Raw genomic sequence first — 19,026 nt, forward strand, 5'->3', positions numbered from 1 at the left:
TCTGGAACTACTAGCCGCCTTTTTCGCCATGAAAAGTTTCGCGAAAGACAAATCACACTGCTGCATCCTACTACGTATGGAAAATATCGCAGCAGTTCAATACATCAACCGTTTAGGGGGCACCACCTCCAAGATTCTAACCGACATTGCCAAAGATTTTTGGCATTTCTGTCTGGACAGGAATATCACCCTAAAAGCAGAATATCTCCCAGGTTTGATAAATTCAGTTGCCGACTGGAATTCCCGATACCTTTCGGATTCCAGCGATTGGCAATTAAACCCTTTCATCTTCCAACAGATCAACAAACTATGGGGTCCCCTCCTAATAGATCTATTCGCATCACGACTGAACACACAAATACCCACCTTCTTCAGCTGGCGTCTGGATCCAGAAGCTTTAGCTCTAGATGCTCTTCGCCAAATTTGGCCACAAAAACGTCTCTACGCTTTTCCTCCCTTCACATTAATCCCCAGAGATCTACTTCAGACAATTGCACAGGGATACACACAAGTGATCATCACTCCATGGTGGCCATCTCAAACATGGTTTCCCACACTACTCAGTCTAACGATAGATATCCTGAGAATTCTCCCTTCTCCCCAGGATCTCCTCCGAGACCATTTGGGACACCTCCACCCTCTGATCCTATCGGGACACCTAACATTAATAGCTTGGCTGATTTCAGGCAATCAACAATCGATCTCGGCCTTTCACAATCTACTATCGACATCCTCTCTGACGCATGGGCCCCAGGTACCAAAAAGGCTTATAGATCAGCCTGGAAAATTTGGCTTCATTGGTGCACTCAACGGGATTTGGATGCCATTCACACACCTATTACCCACATATTAAACTTCCTTTCTGAATCCTTTGATATGGGGAAAGCTTATAGGACCATAAACCTTTACCGTTCCGCAATATCATCAGAACATGCCCCTGTTAACTCCATTCCTGTTGGCAAACACCCAATGGTCTGCAGACTTATGAAAGGCATTCGTTTTAGAAATCCCCCTAAACCTAGATACCATTCCACTTGGGACGTTACATTCCTTCTAAATCTTCTTTCTAATTGGGAAGACAACGAACATCTTTCACTAAAATTACTCTCATTTAAAATCACGACCCTTTTATGTCTCATCTCCATCAAAAGGGTTTCAGATGTCAGAGCCTTGGACATTTCTCACAGATCCTTCACCCCTAACGGAGTAACCTTCCAAATCACCAGAAGAACCAAAACCAACCTACATATGGTTTTTAACCCAGCTTTCCCTTCTAACGATAAACTATGCGTTGTCCAATGTTTAAAAACATACAAATCCATGACCCAATCAGTATGCACTCCTCAATCTTCCCAACTTCTTATTTCATTTCGTAAACCACATCTTCCAGTATCCTCCCCTACATTAGCCAGATGGATTAAACTTACCATACATCAATCTTTGGTCCCCACTCAATCCGAGGAGCGGTTTCCACTAAAGTCTTCCAAAAAGGAGTTTCTCTCTCTGATATTTTGAAGGCCGCGGATTGGTCTTCAGAATCCACTTTTAAAACATTTTATTTCAAACCTGACACTCATATATCTATGTCCATCATATAAATTATAATTATGGAATTTTTATACACATTTAGCTTTAAACTTGCACAATGGGAGCCTCCTGTTGCAATAAAATTGGAGATTTTCCTAGCTATTGTAACGGAAAATATAGATTTTATTGAAGACAGGAGGCGAACATTGTCCCCCCCTATTAACCCAACCCTGATTGTACATATATATTTTTATGTCTCAATAGCATACTAGAATATCTTCAACTCTTCAATCCTCCATCCATCTTCAAACGTTCCTGTTATTCCAAATTTATATCATCTAGATCTACTTTGCATTCCTTTTATTGCCAAGATTCGGTTAATTTCAAGTTACTTCATCTCGAGTCACCATCAAGAAAGAGGCAGAGTCTACGTTGTCATCATCTGTTATACACTAGGAAGATCACTGATTGGTTACCTGGACTTCCTCATTTACATATTTAGTACCTGTTTTGAAAAAACTCTTTCACCTGTTGTAATAGTTATTCTTGCTGCTAATGGGAGTAGTAAAGAAAGTTAATGCACAATGTTCGCCTCCTGTCTTTAATAAAATCTATATTTTCCATTACAATAGCTAGGAAAATCTCCAATTTTTTGCACATATATTTGTTCTGTCCAGCAGGAGATCCCCTGATTTAGCTGCGATATACTGATACCACTTGGCACACTCACTCAATATGTATGGCACTAACGTGCTGTACATGTTAGTCTGGGGTGCCTACTTTGGGGAGGTTTCCCCCCTCTGAAGAGGCATGTCCTCTCCTTTATATGGTAGAAATGTTAGCAGTTTTCCCTGAGCCATATGAGCTCCATATTGGCTCGCATTTATCATTTGGGCAGTCCGCCAGACTCTAATATGGCGGTGTTATTCCATTGTGCTTGTGCGCATGCGCGTACTCCTATTTGATAGAAACCACACTTAAGATGGCGGTGTGTGGAGTGGGTATGAGGTGCGCATGCACTGTTTTTTGCTGCGTGTCACTTCCTGCTTCCGCGCACCGATGCCGTCACCTGGAGTATGCATACTGTGACTTACTACACGCTGAGCATGGCGCTACAGTATACGATACATCTGATCCACCTGTTGGGTATGGCTATATGTTCTTTTCTATTTGTCTCCTCCCCTCGATTATGCTTTTATTGATGTTTTTAATTGGGTTACATACTTTGTTATAATGCACACAGGCACTTTATCAATTATATATTTATGAATTTTGCAGATTATGTAATACTGCTATCTTTTCCATTGTTGTATCACCTCATATATATGATATGATATCGATCACAGTTTTTTTAATCATTATATAGTATTTTTATTTATATATTGATCAATTATATCATTAATTACACATGGCTGTTTTGCATTATGTTCACTGATTTGATGAATTGTTTGGCCTGTATATATAATTCACTTTGCACTTGTGTTCAATGCTTGACAAAGGCTCTATTGTTGAGCCAAAACGTTGCTTCCTTTTTTGTCACATGGGTGAATAAAATTTTGCTTCCTACCTGGAGTGCTGTCTGATTTTCCTCTTTTATATTTGGGCTTTGGACACATGCCCTGGGACTTAGCACCCACTCTACGTTTGTTCGGTGCCGCCATTTTTTCATATATATATATATATATATATATATATATATATATATATACAGTACAGACCAAAAGTTTGGACACACCTTCTCATTCAAAGAGTTTTCTTTATTTTCATGACTATGAAGGCATCAAAATAATGAAATGTGGAATTCTATACATAACAAACATGTGTGAAACAACTGGTGTGAAACACCTTTTGCTTTGATTACTGCTTTGCACACTCTTGGCATTCTCTTGATGAGCTTCAAGAGGTAGTCCCCTGAAATGGTTTTCACTTCACAGGTGTGCCCTGTCAGGTTTAATAAGTGGGATTTCTTGCCTTATAAATGGAGTTGGGACCATCAGTTGCGTTGAGGAGAAGTCAGGTGGATACACAGCTGATAGTCCTACTGAATAGACTGTTAGAATTTGTATTATGGCAAGAAAAAAGCAGCTAAGTAAAGAAAAACGAGTGGCCATCATTACTTTAAGAAATGAAGGTCAGTCAGTCAGCCGAAAAATTGGGAAAACTTTGAAAGTAAGGGCTATTTGACCATGAAGGAGAGTGATGGGGTGCTGCGCCAGATGACCTGGCCTCCACAGTCACCGGACCTGAACCCAATCGAGATGGTTTGGGGTGAGCTGGACCGCAGAGTGAAGGCAAAAGGGCCAACAAGTGCTAAACCTCTCTGGGAACTCCTTCAAGACTGTTGGAAGACCATTTCAGGTGACTACCTCTTGAAGCTCATCAAGAGAATGCCAAGAGTGTGCAAAGCAGTAATCAAAGCAAAAGGTGGCTACTTTGAAGAACCTAGAATATGACATATTTTCAGTTGTTTCACACTTGTTTGTTATGTATATAATACTACATGTGTTAATTCATAGTTTTGATGCCTTCATAGTCATGAAAATAAAGAAAACTCTTTGAATGAGAAGGTGTGTCCAAACTTTTGGTCTGTACTGTATATATATATATATATATACACTCACCTAAAGAATTGTTAGGAACACCTGTTCTATTTCTCATTAATGCAATTATCTAGTCAACCAATCACATGGCAGTTGCTTCAATGCATTTAGGGGGGTGGCCCTGGTCAAGACAATCTCCTGAACTCCAAACTGAATGTCAGAATGGGAAAGAAAGGTGATTTAAGCAATTTTGAGCGTGGCATGGTTGTTGGTGCCAGACGGGCCGGTCTGAGTATTTCACAATCTGCTCAGTTACTGGGATTTTCACGCACACAACCATTTCTAGGGTTTACAAAGAATGGTGTGAAAAGGGAAAAACATCCATTATGCGGCAGTCCTGTGGGCAAAAATGCCTTGTGGATGCTAGAGGTCAGAGGAGAATGGGCCGACTGATTCAAGCTGATAGAAGAGCAACGCTGACTGAAATAACCACTCGTTACAACCGAGGTATGCAGCAAAGCATTTGTGAAGCCACAACACGCACAACCTTGAGGCGGATGGGCTACAACAGCAGAAGACCCCACCGGGTTCCACTCATCTCCACTACAAATAGGAAAAAGAGGCTACAATTTGCATGAGCTCACCAAAATTGGACTGTTGAAGACTGGGAAAATGTTGCCTGGTCTGATGAGTCTCGATTTCTGTTGAGACATTCAAATGGTAGAGTCCGAATTTGGCGTAAACAGAATGAGAACATGTATCCATTCTCTGATGCTACTTCCAGCAGGATAATGCACCATGTCACAAAGCTCGAATCATTTCAAATTGGTTTCTTGAACATGACAATGAGTTCACTGTACTAAAATGGCCCCCACAGTCACCAGATCTCAACCCAATAGAACATCTTTGGGATGTGGTGGAACGGGAGCTTCGTGCCCTGCATGTGCATCCCTCAAATCTCCATCAACTGCAAGATGCTATCCTATCAATATGGGCCAACATTTCTAAAGAATGCTATCAGCACCTTGTTGAATCAATGCCACGTAGAATTAAGGCAGTTTCGAAGGCAAAAGGGGGTCCAACACCGTATTAGTATGGTGTTCCTAATAATTCTTTAGGTGAGTGTATATATATATATAACTAACTACCTGTCACTAACTGCAAGTCTTTTTTCACAGAAAAAAATGTAAAAAAATAAAAATAAAAATGTGCAGATGTAAATGAGCACACTAGTTTTCGGTGGTCTGCAGCACGTACGCACACAGATCGTGCGTGCGTGCAAAAACTATAGTATAAAAATTCACTACAGTGGTTAAAAAGTCAACACTGGCTAAAAATTTTACTTATGTCTATATGTATAGAAATATAGAGCTTAATATATATTTATATAAACCCCTAACTACACTTTATTCTTTTTTAACCCCAACAAAAAAAATGGCAAAAAAAACACAGATGTGGAAAAAAAAAGCGCTGAAAATAATCCCCTGATGCTGATCAGGCAGGTATGTACTGAACTACACTTGGCGGTCACAGCTCGCATGCAGAAAAAGTTGTGCAGAGCTGGAAAAAAGAATAAAAAAACAAAAAAAGTGCACGGACCAAATGGCAGCGCTGGCAGGGGACGCCAAACACTGGTGTCCCCAGCCTGACCTAGGGGGGACAGTTGCTGACAAGTTCAGCACCGGTCACCCCTGTACAAACCCTGTTCCACCCCCCTGCAGCTTCCTAGATGAATAAAAAAATCATCCAGAGCTGCGAGTGGCCGGTCTGCAGAAATCGGCCAATCGCAGCGATCGATGCTGCAGGGGGGCGAAAAAACCTCTCTCTGCCCCTTGGGAAGATGGCTGCCTGCCATCCTGAGCATTCATCATCACCCGGTCACCGAGCGATTTAGCTCAGGAACCGGGTGAACACAGTGCCGTAGTTCTATGGCGCTGGTATTTTGAACCCGGTTCCTAGCACCAGTTACGGCGCTGGTATCCTACGGGTTAAGCCACTTTGTAACCAGTTTGGAAGTATGCTTCAGGTCACTGTCCATTTGAAAGACCCATTTCCGTCCAAGCTTTAACTTCCTGGCTGATGTCTGGAGATGTTGCTTCAGTATTTCCACATAATCTACTTTCCTCATGATGCCATCTATTTTGTGAAGTGCACCAGTCCCTCCTGCAGCAAAACAACCCCACAACTTGATGCTGCCATCCCCGTGTTTCACAGTTGGGATGGTTCTTAGGCTTCCAAGCTTCTCCCTTTTTCCTCCAAACGTAACAATGGTCATTATGGCCAAAAAGTTCAATTTTAGTTTCGTCAGACCACAGGACATGTCTCCAAAAATGTAGGTTTTTGTTTCTGTGTGCATTTGCAAACATTAATCTGGCTTTTTTATGTTTCTTTTGGAGTAATAGCTTCTTCCTGGCAGAGTGGCCTTTCAGCCCATGTTGATACAATACTCGTTTCACTGTGGATATGGACACAATCTTACCAGCTTCCACCGTCATCTTCACAAGGCATTTTGCTTTTGTTCTTGTCGGACCAAAGCACGTTCATCTCTGGGACACAGAACCCGTCTACTTCTTGAGCGGTATGATGGCTGGACATTCCCATCTTGGTTTCTACTTGCGAATAATTGTTTGTACAGATGATCGAGGCACCTTCAGGTATCTTGAAATTGCACCTAAGGTTGAGCCAGACTTGTGCAAGTCCACAATTCTCTTCCTGATATCTTGGATGATTTCTTTAGACTTTCCCATGATGCTACACAAAGAAACAGTGTGTTTCAGGTGTGCATTTAAATACATCCACAGGTGTGTCTCTAATTAACTCATATGTTGCCAACAAACCTAACAGAAGCTTCCAAACACATGACATCATCATATGGGCAGTCCAGAATTGTTTAAAAGAATAGTAATCATAGTGTATGTAAAGTTTTGACATTGCAGAAAGTAATTAAAATGCCTTAAAACATTTTCTCTCTCATTATTCTGGCATTTGGCAAATAATGATAATTATGGTAATCCTAATTGACCAAAAACAGGAAAGGTTTATTCTGATTTCATGTCAGATATTGATAAAAACATGCATACTGTATGTGTCTTTTTATATAGTGTATGTCAACTTCTGGTTTCAAATGTACATAGATGAGAGATAGATAGATAGATAGATAGATAGATAGATAGATAGATAGATAGATAGATAGATAGATAGATAGATAGAAGGATAGTTTTGTGGGAAAAGAACCCCCTCTGCTCTCTTTTGGTGCTCGGCACCAATTTAAACATCTGTTCTTTTTATGACTTGAAATAATGTTGGCGGTCCTACTCAGTGATTGACACTGATTGGCACCACCCACATGACTCCAAGGCATAAAAAGAGCAGAGGTTTAAAGGGGTTATCCCATAATTCATGTAAAAAATTGAAATCGGATATATGGTACATTAGAACCTCTTTCTAGAGCCCTGCACCTCAAATGGATCTAGAGAACACCCCATGCATTGCTCTGCTAGATTTACATCAAGCTGGAAGCTCAAAGGGTGTGTCCATTCTGCTGAAGCTCTCTCCCTATCACATCTCAGAAGTCAGTTGAAGGATGAAACTGAGCATGTGTGGCCTTCTCAGCCAGGTGGAGCTATACGGATACATTTTATTGAATAACTTAGTGGCAATGTTAAATTTCTAATTACATGTTATTACAAAAATTTTCAGATCCAGGGGCTGGTTGTAAAACTGCTGAATATTTTTTGCTGTACAATATCTTTAAATGAATAAATTGCAAGTTTTACTGAGTCGTTTTTCACAAAACGATATATCAATCTGCTCAGCTCCTCCTGCTCTATAACATACAGTCTGCAGACAGCATTGCATTTTCTCTGGGACAGGTTCTCTAAATATATTTGATCAAAGTTCTACTTATTCCTTCAAATTCTGTTGTAGAGAATATAACTGACATGTAACTGACATATAACTGACATATAAGACGAACCTTTAGCAAGCTGTACACATCCACGATGCTGGCGCCAGAGGGCCGTAGTATTCTTCCTTGCCGTAGAAAGGGGTGATCAGGGATAAAGCTGGGAAATCTACATGCATCTTCAGTTTCCCAGATTCCATAGTCAGACAACCAAACTTCCAAGTAGGAAAATAAGTCAAAAACCTATTTAAAAAATTGCTATGCGTTAAAGCAAAATGCTATGCATGTGTACAATGGTGTGGAGCCCTAATTATTATATTGACTGTGTAGAGCATATTTTCACTTATTGATAAGACAATGCAGAACTTTATTTTACTTATTGCCTACATGATTATTTTCTATGGGTGGCAGTTCAATATTTCCCTGGTTTGGTCCTTCTAGAAACTATTGGCATGTGATATAAGGAGAGTATAAAAATATGAACCCGCCCTCCTCAGTCCTTGTCATGGCTGTAGCTGCAGGCATTGACTTTATCACCACTTTCCTTCTCTCACAGCTGCCATGTTCTGACATTGTCTAGCATTAGAGAGCTTAATACTCATTTCTCCCATGTTCAGTCATCACCAAGTGCAGTAGGAATAAGTTATAAGAGAGTATTAAAGGGGTTTTCTTCCTTCAGAAAAAGGCAGTTATCATGTAGATAAAGTTAATGCAAGGCACATACTAATGTAATGCGATTGTCCATATAGCTTTCTTTGCTGTCTGGATTCATTTTCCATCACATTATACACTGCTTGTTTGTAGCAGTTATGACCCCCCTGCAATCCAGCACCAGTGGTCGTGCTTGCACACTAAAGGAAAAGGGGCTGGCTTCTCCGGTGGCCGGGACTTGGGTAGTAGACATAGGCTGGTGCTTTTTCCTATAGTGTTCAAGTGCTGCTGCCGGATTGTAGGTTGGTTGTAGCCATGGAAATGAGCAGTGTATAATGTGATTGAAAAATGAATCAATCCAGCAAAGGAGGCAATATGGACAGTGAAGTGAGACAATCCCTTTAAGCTCTCTATGGACATACTTAATAGGCAGTTGTGGGTAATGGGAAATGATGACATTTGTGGTGTACAGCTAATAGCTGGAGGGTACTGCTTGAGGAATGAGGAATTGTGTAACCAAACCCATGATGCACTTCTCCTTTCTCTGCCACAGCTCCAGCACTTCCTCTAACAACGCCCAGGTAGTTTATAGCTCCTCCCAACCAGCTGGTCACATAGACACTCCCCTATCACTGCCCCGCCCATGGACATAACATCACAGGAAATAAGAAAGAGCTTAATGGACATGGTCATGTGACCACAGCCCAGAATGGAAGGTAGGAGCAATAAAAGGTAAAAGAAATACAATACAAAATTGCAACTACCCTCATAAATGATTATTTATGTTGGATGTTATGCAAACTGGGAAATCCTTTTAAGGACTGTAATTTCTTATGAAACAAATTTAATAAAATATAATGACATTCAAGCAAATCCATTGGCTTAAATACATAACACCAGCACTGGATGGCCACAGCTATAGGATAGACTTCCCATGATGAATACTGCAAAAATCATACATTTTTATTAACGTTGGTCATCATCTCACACCACTCATCTCGAGAACCAATAGTGAGGAAAGGACCAACCTGTGTGCTTATTGACCCAAAGTTGGTTAAATTTATAAAAAGTTGTATTCTACCCAAAGCTTCACTTTCAGGGTGGAATCATACATCTAGTGTTTGTGATAGTTTTCAATGCAAGTTTTCGAGCCAAGGACAGGAATACATAAAAAAATAAAGAAAAATATATAGAAAAGTACATATGTAGCTGAGCTAAAATTGACTCTGATAACACATGACACAGTGTGTGTTATCTTGGTTATCTCGTGACAAAAGCCATTATAATCTTAGTTATCTTTCTCTGGCCTTTTTTTACTTAACGCATCAAGTTTAGTTTGTCTGCATCTGTATAATGTTTTGCTTCATATGTATAAAAATGCATGTTTGGTTCCAGACTGAAAAAGAAATCAAAATGATCTAATCTGTTTTCACTTTTAATTTTTAAGAAGCATAGTTATTCAGCACCCTCAGCCATGTGAAAATCTGTCCGTAGTAGATCAACGAAATGCTAAGGCCTCTTTCACATGGGCGTTGCGGGAAAAGGTACGGTTGCGTTGCGGGTACACCCAAGATTTTTCCACGCGAGTGCAAAACATTGTAATGCGTTTTGCACTCGCGAGAGAAAAATCGCGCATGTTTGGTACCCAAAGCCGAACTTCTTCACAGAAGTTCAGGCTTCGGATCGGTGTTCTGTAGATTGTATTATTTTCCCTTATAACATGGTTATAAGGAAAAATAATAGCATTCTGAATACAGAATGCTTAGTAAAACAGCGCTGGAGGGGTTAAAAAAATAAAAAATAAAAAATTAACTCACCTTAGTCCACTTGATCGCGTAGCCGGCATCTCCTTCTGTCTTCATCTTAGCTCTGTGGAGCAACAGGACCTGTGGTGACGTCACTCCGGTCATCACATGATCCATTACCATGGTAAAAGATCATGTGATGGATCATGTGATGACCGGAGTGACGTCACCACAGGTCCTGTTGCTCCACAGAGCTCAAATGAAGACAGAAGGAGATGCCGGCTATGCGATCAAGTGGACTAAGGTGAGTTAAATTATTTATTTATTTTTTTAACCCCTCCAGCGCTGTTTTACTATGCATTCTGTATTCAGAATGCTATTATTTTCCCTTATAACCATGTTATAAGGGAAAATAATAATGCTCGGGTCTCCATCCCAATCGTCTCCTAGCAACCGTGCGTGAAAATCTCACCTCATCCGCACTTGCTTGCGGATGCTTGCGATTTTCATGCAACCCCATTCATTTCTATGGGGCCTGCGTTACGTGAAAAACGCACAAAGAGGAGCATGCTGCGATTTTCACGCAACGCACAAGTGATGCGTGAAAATCACCGCTCATGTGAACAGCCCCATAGAAATGAATGGGTCGGTATTCAGTGCGGGTACAACTTTCAACCACGCATCGCATCCGCGCGGAATACTCGCCTGTGTGAAAGGGGCCTAAGAGTTCCTAGATTTTCGCAGGTTTGATTATAACCGCTAGACCTATTTAACGTATTTTTTTTCTTTTTCTTTAGATTTTTGCCAAAACAAAAATTTTGCAAAAGAAAATTATTTTTGAAATATTTTGACAAAAACCTACTGATTCAATAAAATAAAAAGCTTCCTGCAAACTCAGCTTTAAGGCTACATGCACATGACCGTATGTGTTTTGCGGTCCGCAAATTGCGGATCCGCAAAAAAAACTGGTGACATCCGTATGCCATACTTTTTTTTTTCTTTGCGGATCCATTGTAACAATGCCTAAAACGGACACGAAAAGGACATGTTCTATTTTTTTTGCGGGGCTACGGAATAGACATACTGATGCGGACAGCACATGGTGTGCTGTCCGCATTTTTTGCAGACCCATTGAAATGAATAGGTCCACATCCTATCCGCAAAAAAAATTTAACGGACACGGAAACAAACAACGTTCATGTGCATGTAGCCTTAGGCCTCATGCACATGAAAGTATTTTCTTTCCATGTCCATTTTTTTTTTGCGGACCGTATACGGAACCATTCATTTCAATGTGTCCGCAAAAAAACCTGGTTACTACGTGTGCATTCAGTTTCCGTATGTCCGTATTTCTGTTCGACAAAAAAATAGAACATGTCCTATTATTGTCCACATTATGGACAAGGATAGGACTGTTCTATTAGGAGCCAGCTGTTCTGTTCCACAAAATATGGAATGCACACTGAAGTCATCCGTAGTTTTGGGGGATCAGTTTTTTGCAGACCGCAAAATACATACGGTCGTGTGCATGAGGCCTTACTATGGAATTAAAACACTGAGAGACATTAGTTGGGAAAACTAATGCACAGGTTTTCTCATGAACTATTAAATCACTATTACTACTCACTTTGTCAGCAGTCAGCTCCTTCTCTGGTTTCATCAGTACCACGCTCTGATCTACCACCCGCAGACCACAGAGAGATCCAGGAGCAGCCTCAACCTGGAGAGACACATCTGATCCTGGAAGAAGTTCATCAGCAGTAAACCCACTTGATACCTGGAAAAAGTTTGATTATAATTATTTTTTTTCACAGCCTTAGACCATAATAAAATAAGGGCAGAGAAAATGGAATATATCCCATTTTTAGTTCTAGTTGGCTTTTGTAATTACTATTATACAGTAGCTTAGTTTTAGATTTGGTTTTTGGTACCTTGAGCGTATAGCTTTTTACTCCAAACTAAATCATCACTGGAACAGCATTTTGCTCAAGTTGAGATGACCTACATACTCAATCCTCACTAATTTAGACTTATCCATTGTCGTGCATCAACCTGACAAACCGATCTAGCAAGCACCAACATCAGTGAGCTAAATGAATTAACAGAAGATCTAATGTTTGCCATTTTTAGTTCTGACTGGCTTGGTTTTTGGTACCTGAAGTTTACAATTATTCACTCCAAACTAAATCACCACTGGGAAAGTGTTTTGCTAAAGTTGGGATGACCTACTGAATCTGCAATTATTTAGTCTTATCCATTGGCTTACATCAACCCAACATACAGAACTAGCAACCACCAACATAAATGAGTTAACAAGTTAGGACGGGATCACATCTGTGTTATGAATTCCGTTATTGCTTCCTGTTATAACATGGTTAGAATGGAAAATAACGGAATTCATAAGATGGAATTCAAAACAGAAACCTTTAGAAGCATTCCATTTTGATCTGTCACAATAGAGGTCTATGGGCAAGCATAACAGAACCGTCTGGGTTCCGTTATGCAGGACAGAAAATAAAGTCCTGTCAGCGGGACTTTCTTTTCCATCCTGCACAATGGAAACCAGACCTGCTACATCTGGATGCCAAAAGAAAGTCCTCTTGGCATAAATTTGGTTGAGTATGGGTCACCCTTTTTTTTAGCTGTATTAAAAAGCTGTTTAATCAAGAGTAGAGTTGAGCGGACACCTGGCTGTTCGGGTTCGGCAGGTTTGGCCGAACTTGAAAAAAAAGTTCGGGTTCGGGACCCGAACTTGACCCGAACTTGACCCCGAACCCGAACGCCATTGAAGTCAATGGGGACCCGAACTTTTGGGCACTAAAATGGCTCTAAAATAGTCCTGGAAAGGGCTAGAGGGCTGCAAAAGGCATCAAAATGTGCTTAAGAGCATGGCAACTGTTCTGCAAACAAATGTGGATAGGGGAATGACTTAAAATGACATAAAATACAGAAAAATTAAAAATAACAATCTGGATCTAGGAGTAGGAGGTTGAGGAGGCGGTGGATGGGTGGATGTGGCGGTGTAGGTTGACGTGACGGTGTAGGTGGTAAATATTGGGGCATATAACAAAACAAAACTAAGAATAAGTGCACTTGAGTACAAGAATGGATGGTTGAGGCTGGTATAAATGTCTATTCTGCACAAGGTACGGACAAGTCCTGTGGGATCCATGCCTGCTTCATTTTAATAAATGTAAGCTTGTCCACATTGGCTGCAGCCTGTGATAATGCTCTCTGCCGTGCTAAACACACGTTCACACTATACACTGGCTGCAGGGCAGGTCAGCACCTCCAAGGCTGACAAAGCTTTTCCACATTTTGGCCATGCTAACCCTACCTTCTCAGGTGCTGGTGGTGCCCCAGCTGCGTTGGCGACATCTTCCTCCTCCTCTGCCTTTGCCTTGTGCTTCCACTGTGCCCCCGCTGTCAGGTGGGAATGCTATCATCAGCATGCGCTTGTAGTCTCGCATCTTCCGATCAGTAACAGATGTTTTCACTAAATTTAGTTCCCTGTCAGCAATGCAGAGCAGGGGTTCATTTACGGCAAAAGGGGGTTCATGTCACCCAGCAATAGAACAGAGGATTTTGAGAGATTTAGGCCCCTGTCAGCAATGCAGAGCAGGGGTTCATTCACGGCAAAAGGGGGTTCATGTCACCCAGCAATACAACAGAGGATTTTGAGAGATTTAGGCCCCTGTCACCCAGGCACAGCAAGGGTTTGTATACGCCAAAAATGGAAAAATGTCAACCGACAATTGAAAATAAGAATTTTTTCAATTTAGGGCACTAAAATTGGCACTTTTTTAAAATTAAAGTGGCTCTAAAATAGTCCTTGAAAAGGCTAGAGGGATGTAAAAGGCAGTAAAATGTGCTTAAGAGCATGGCAACTGCTCTGCAAACAAATGTGGATAGGGAAATAACTTAAAATGAAATAAAATAACAAAAAATTCCAAATTATTAACCTGCAAATCAGAGAAGGAGGTGGATATGGAGTCGGAGGTTGGCTGTGATTGTGGTGTTGTATGTGGAGGCAGCAATGGAGGAGGAACAGGTAGCCAACAATGTTTTTTTTTAATTTTTTTATTAGGGTAGGTAGCCCCCAAATTATTGGGACAAATTAAAAAAAAGAAAACAAAGAATCATTGCACTTGACTTGAGTACAAGAATGTATGTTTGATGGTGGTATAAATATCTATACTGCACAAGGTACAGACAAGTCTTGTGGGATCCAAGCCTGGTTCATTTTAATGAACGTGAGCTTGTCCACGTTGGCTGTGGACAGGCAGCTGCGTCTGTCTGTAATGACGCCTCCTGCCGTGCTAAATACACGTTCAGAGAGTACACTGGCTGCAGGGCAGGCCAGCACCTCCAAGGCATACAGGGCAAGCTCTGGCCATTTGGACAATTTGGAGACCCAGAAGTTGAATGGGGCAGAACCATCAGTCAGTACGTGTAGGCGTGTGCACAGGTACTGTTCCACCATGTTGTTCAAATGCTGCATCCTGCTAACACGCTCCATATCAGCAGTTGGGGCCGGTTGTTGCGGCGAGGTGACAAAGCTTTTCCACATGTCAGCCATGCTAACCCTGCCTTCTGAGGTGCTGGCGCTGACAAAGCTGCCTTGGCGACCTCTTCCTCCTCCCCTGTCTTCGCCTTGTGCTTCCACTTGTCCCCCGGCGTCAGTCGGGAATGCTCTCAGGAGCGCATCTACCAGGGTGCGCCTATAGTCACGCATCTTGCGATCACGCTGCAGTGAGGGAATTAAGGGCGGCACATTGTCTTTGTAACGAGAATCAGCAGGGTGGCCACCCAGTAGTCAGCACACGTTAAAATTTGGGCAACTCTGCAGTCGTTGCGCAGGCACTGCAGTATGTAGTCGCTCATGTGTGCCAGGCTGCCCAGAGGTAAGGACAAGCTGTCCTCTGTGGGAGGCGTATCGTCTGCGTCCTCCGTATACCCCCAGCCACGCATCAGTGATGGGCCCGAGCGGTGTTGGATACCACCCCGCTGTGAACATGCTTCATCCCCATCCTCCTCCTCGTCCTCCAGTAGTGGGCCCTGGCTGGCCAAGTTTGTATCTGGCCTCTGCTGTTGCAAAAATCCTCTTTCTGAGCCACTTCTAAAAGACTGGCCTGAAAGTGTTAGAGATGACCCCTCTTCCTCCTCCTCGTCCTGGGCCACCTCCTCTTCCATCATCGCCCTAAATGTTTTCTCAAGGAGACATAGAAGTGGTATTGTAAGGCTGATAACGGCGTCATCGCCACTGGCCATGTTGGTGGAGTACTCGAAACAGCGCAACAGGGCACACAGGTCTCGCATGGAGGCCCAGTCATTGGTGGTGAAGTGGTGCTGTGGCCTGCTGCTGCTCGCACAGTCTCTCCAGCATGTGCAAGGTGGAGTTCCACCTGGTGGGCATGTCGCATATGAGGCGGTGAGCAGGAAGGCCGAAGTTACGCTGTAGAGCAGACAGCCAAGCGGCGGCAGGATGAGAACGCTGGAAGCGCGCACAGATGGCCCGCACTTTACGCAGCAGCTCTGACATGTCGGGGTAGTTGTGAATGAATTTCTGCACCACCAAATTCAGCACATGCGACAGGCAAGGGATGTGCGTCAAACCGGCTAGTCCCAGAGCTGCAACGAGATTTCGCCCATTATCGCACACCACCAGGCCGGGCTTGAGGCTCACTGGCAGCAAACACTCGTCGGTCTGTTGTTCTATACCCCGCCACAACTCCTGCGCGGTGTGGGGCCTGTCCCCCAAACACATCAGTTTCAGAACGGCCTGCTGACGTTTACCTCTGGCTGTGCTGAAGTTGGTGGTGAAGGTCTGTCGCTGACCGGATGAGGAGGTGGTAGAAGAGGAGGAGGAAGCCGAGTAGGAAGAGGAGGCAACAGGAGGCAAAGAATGATGCCCTGCGATCCTTGGCAGCGGAAGGACGTGCGCCAAACAGCTCTCCACCTGGGGCCCAGCCGCCACAACATTTACCCAATGTGCAGTTAGGGAGATATAGCGTCCCTGGCCATGCTTACTGGTCCACGTATATGTGGTTAGGTGGACCTTGCCACAGATGGCGTTGCGCAGTGCACACTTGATTTTATCCGATACTTGGTTGTGCAGGGAGGGCACGGCTCTCCTGGAGAAGTAGTGGCGGCTGGGAACGACATACTGTGGGACAGCAAGCGACATGAGCTGTTTGAAGCTGTCCGTCTCCACCAGCCTGAATGACAGCATTTCAAAGGCCAGTAGTTTAGAAATGCTGGCATTCAGGGCCAGGGATCAAGGGTGGCTAGGTGGGAATTTACGCCTTCTCTCAAAGGTTTGTGATACTTGGTGACGGAGGTGGTGTTGTTGGTGGCACATCCTCTGTTTGCTGGGCGGCAGGTGCCAACGTTCCTCCAGAGGCGGAGGAAGAGGCCGGGGCAGCAGCAGAAGAGGGAGCAGGAGGGGCCTATGCCCTTTCTTGGTTTTGAAGGTGCTTACTCCACTGCAGCCCATGTCTCACATGTAGATGCCTGGTCATGCAGGTTGTGCTAAGGTTTAGAACGTTAATGCCTCACTTCAGGCTCTGATGGCACAGCGTGCAAACCACTCGGGTCTTGTCGTCAGCACATTGTGTGAAGAAGTGCCATGCCAGGGAACTCCTTGATGCTGCCTTTGGTGTGCTCGGTCCCTGGTGGCGGTGGCCAGTAGCGGGCGAACTGTTTCGGCGACGGCTGCTCTGCTTTTGCACCCTGCTTCTGCTTTTGCTACGCTGTTGGCTAAGTCTCACCACTGCCTCTTCCTCCGAACTCTAAAAAGCCAGTGGCACGACTTTCATTCCATGTGGGGTCTAGGACCTCATCATCCCCTGCATCCTCTTCCACCCAGTCTTCCTCCCTGACTTCCTTTTCGGTCTGCACACTGCAGAAAGACGACGCAGTTGGCACCTGTGTTTCGTCATCATCAGAGACGTGCTGAGGTGGTATTCCCATGTCCTCATCAGGAAACATAAGTGGTTGTGCGTCAGTGCATTCTATGTCTTCCACCACTGGGGAAGGGCTAGGTGGATGCCCTTGGGAAACCCTGCCAGCAGAGTCTTCAAACAGCATAAGAGACTGCTGCATGACTTGAGGCTCAGACAGGTTCCCCGATATGCACGGGGGTGATGTGACAGACTGATGGGCATGGGTTTCAGGCGCCACCTGTGCGCTTTCTGCAGAAGACTGGGTGGGAGATAATGTGAACGTGCTGGATCCACTGTCGGCCACCCAATTCACTAGCGCCTGTACTTGCTCAGGCCTTACCATCCTTAGAACGGCATTAGACCCGACCAAATATCGCTGTAGATTCTCGCAGCTACTGGGACCTGAGGTAGTAGGTTCAGTAGGACGTGTAGCTGTGGCAGAATGGCCACGTCCTCTCCCTGCACCAGAGGCTCCAACACCACCACCGCGACCATGACTGTGTCCCTTATTAGATGTTTGCCTCATAGTTAGCGTTCACAAAGCAAAGTAAAAATTGGGTAAGTATGTTAAAAATAATTAACCGCCAATATAAACCCTGATGTAGGGTATTGCACTAGAATTTTTTTTTAACTCTATATGCCAGCGATATTTGTGGCCTAAATGTGACTGTATTCGATGTACGTTAAATCCAAAATGATCAGTATATGAACACACGGTTTATTTCAACCGCAGTAAACGAATGGCCGTATTTGTGGCCTAAATGTGACTCTATTCTATGTACGTTAAATTAAAAATGAACGGTATATAAACACACGGTTTATTTCAACCCCAGTAAACGAATGGCCGTATTTGTGGCCAAAATGTGACTGTATTCTATGTACGCTAAATTTTAAATGAGCAGTATATGAGCACACGGTTTATTTCAACCGCAGTAAACGAATGGCCGTATTTGTGGCCAAAATGTGACTGTCATCTATGCACGTGTAATCAAAGATGACCAGTATATGAACACATGGTTTATTTCAACCACAGTAAACGAATGGCCGTATTTGTGGCCAAAATGTGACTGTATTCTATGTACGCTAAATTTGAAATGAGCAGTATATGAACACACAGTTTATTTCAACCGCAGTAAATGAATGGCCGTATTTGTGGCCTAAATGTGACTGTATTCTATGTACGTTAAATTTAAAATGAGCAGTATATGAGCACACGGTTTATTTCAACCGCAGTAAACGAATGGCCGTATTTGTGGCCAAAATGTGACTGTATTCTATGTACGTTAAATCCAAAATGAGCAGTATATGAACACACGGTTTATTTTAACCACAGTAAACGAATGGCCGTATTTGTGGCCAAAATGTGACTGTCACCTATGCACGTGTAATCAAAGATGACCAGTATATGAACACATGGTTTATTTCAACCGCAGTAAACAAATGGCCGTATTTGCGGCCAAAATGTGACTGTATTCTATGTACGTTAAATCCAAAATGAGCAGTATATGAACACACGGTTTATTTCAACCGCAGTAAACGAATGGCCGTATTTGTGGCCAAAATGTGACTGTCACCTATGCATGTGTAATCAAAGATGACCATTATATGAACACACGGTTTATTTCAACCGCAGTAAACGAATGGCTGTATTTGTGGCCTAAATGTGACTGTATTCTATGTACGTTAAATTCAAAATGAGCAGTATATGAACACAC

The 19,026-nt window shown here is 43.0% G+C and overlaps 1 protein-coding gene across 1 annotated transcript in view; it reads right to left on the minus strand.

Annotated features, from left to right (window-relative positions):
• Positions 1-19,026, minus strand: part of LOC121004844 (alpha-2-macroglobulin-like) — a 176,895-nt gene that overhangs the window by 76,238 nt on the left and 81,631 nt on the right. Inside the window, exons 15-16 of the mRNA XM_040437236.1 lie at positions 11,995-12,144; positions 8,044-8,214 (exon numbers count right to left, since the gene is read on the minus strand). Coding sequence (XP_040293170.1) covers positions 8,044-8,214; positions 11,995-12,144 — 321 coding nt within the window. The remainder of the gene's footprint in view (positions 1-8,043; positions 8,215-11,994; positions 12,145-19,026) is intronic.

This window comes from Bufo bufo, chromosome 6 (assembly GCF_905171765.1).
Source record: "Bufo bufo chromosome 6, aBufBuf1.1, whole genome shotgun sequence".
Classification (NCBI taxonomy): domain Eukaryota; kingdom Metazoa; phylum Chordata; class Amphibia; order Anura; family Bufonidae; genus Bufo; species Bufo bufo.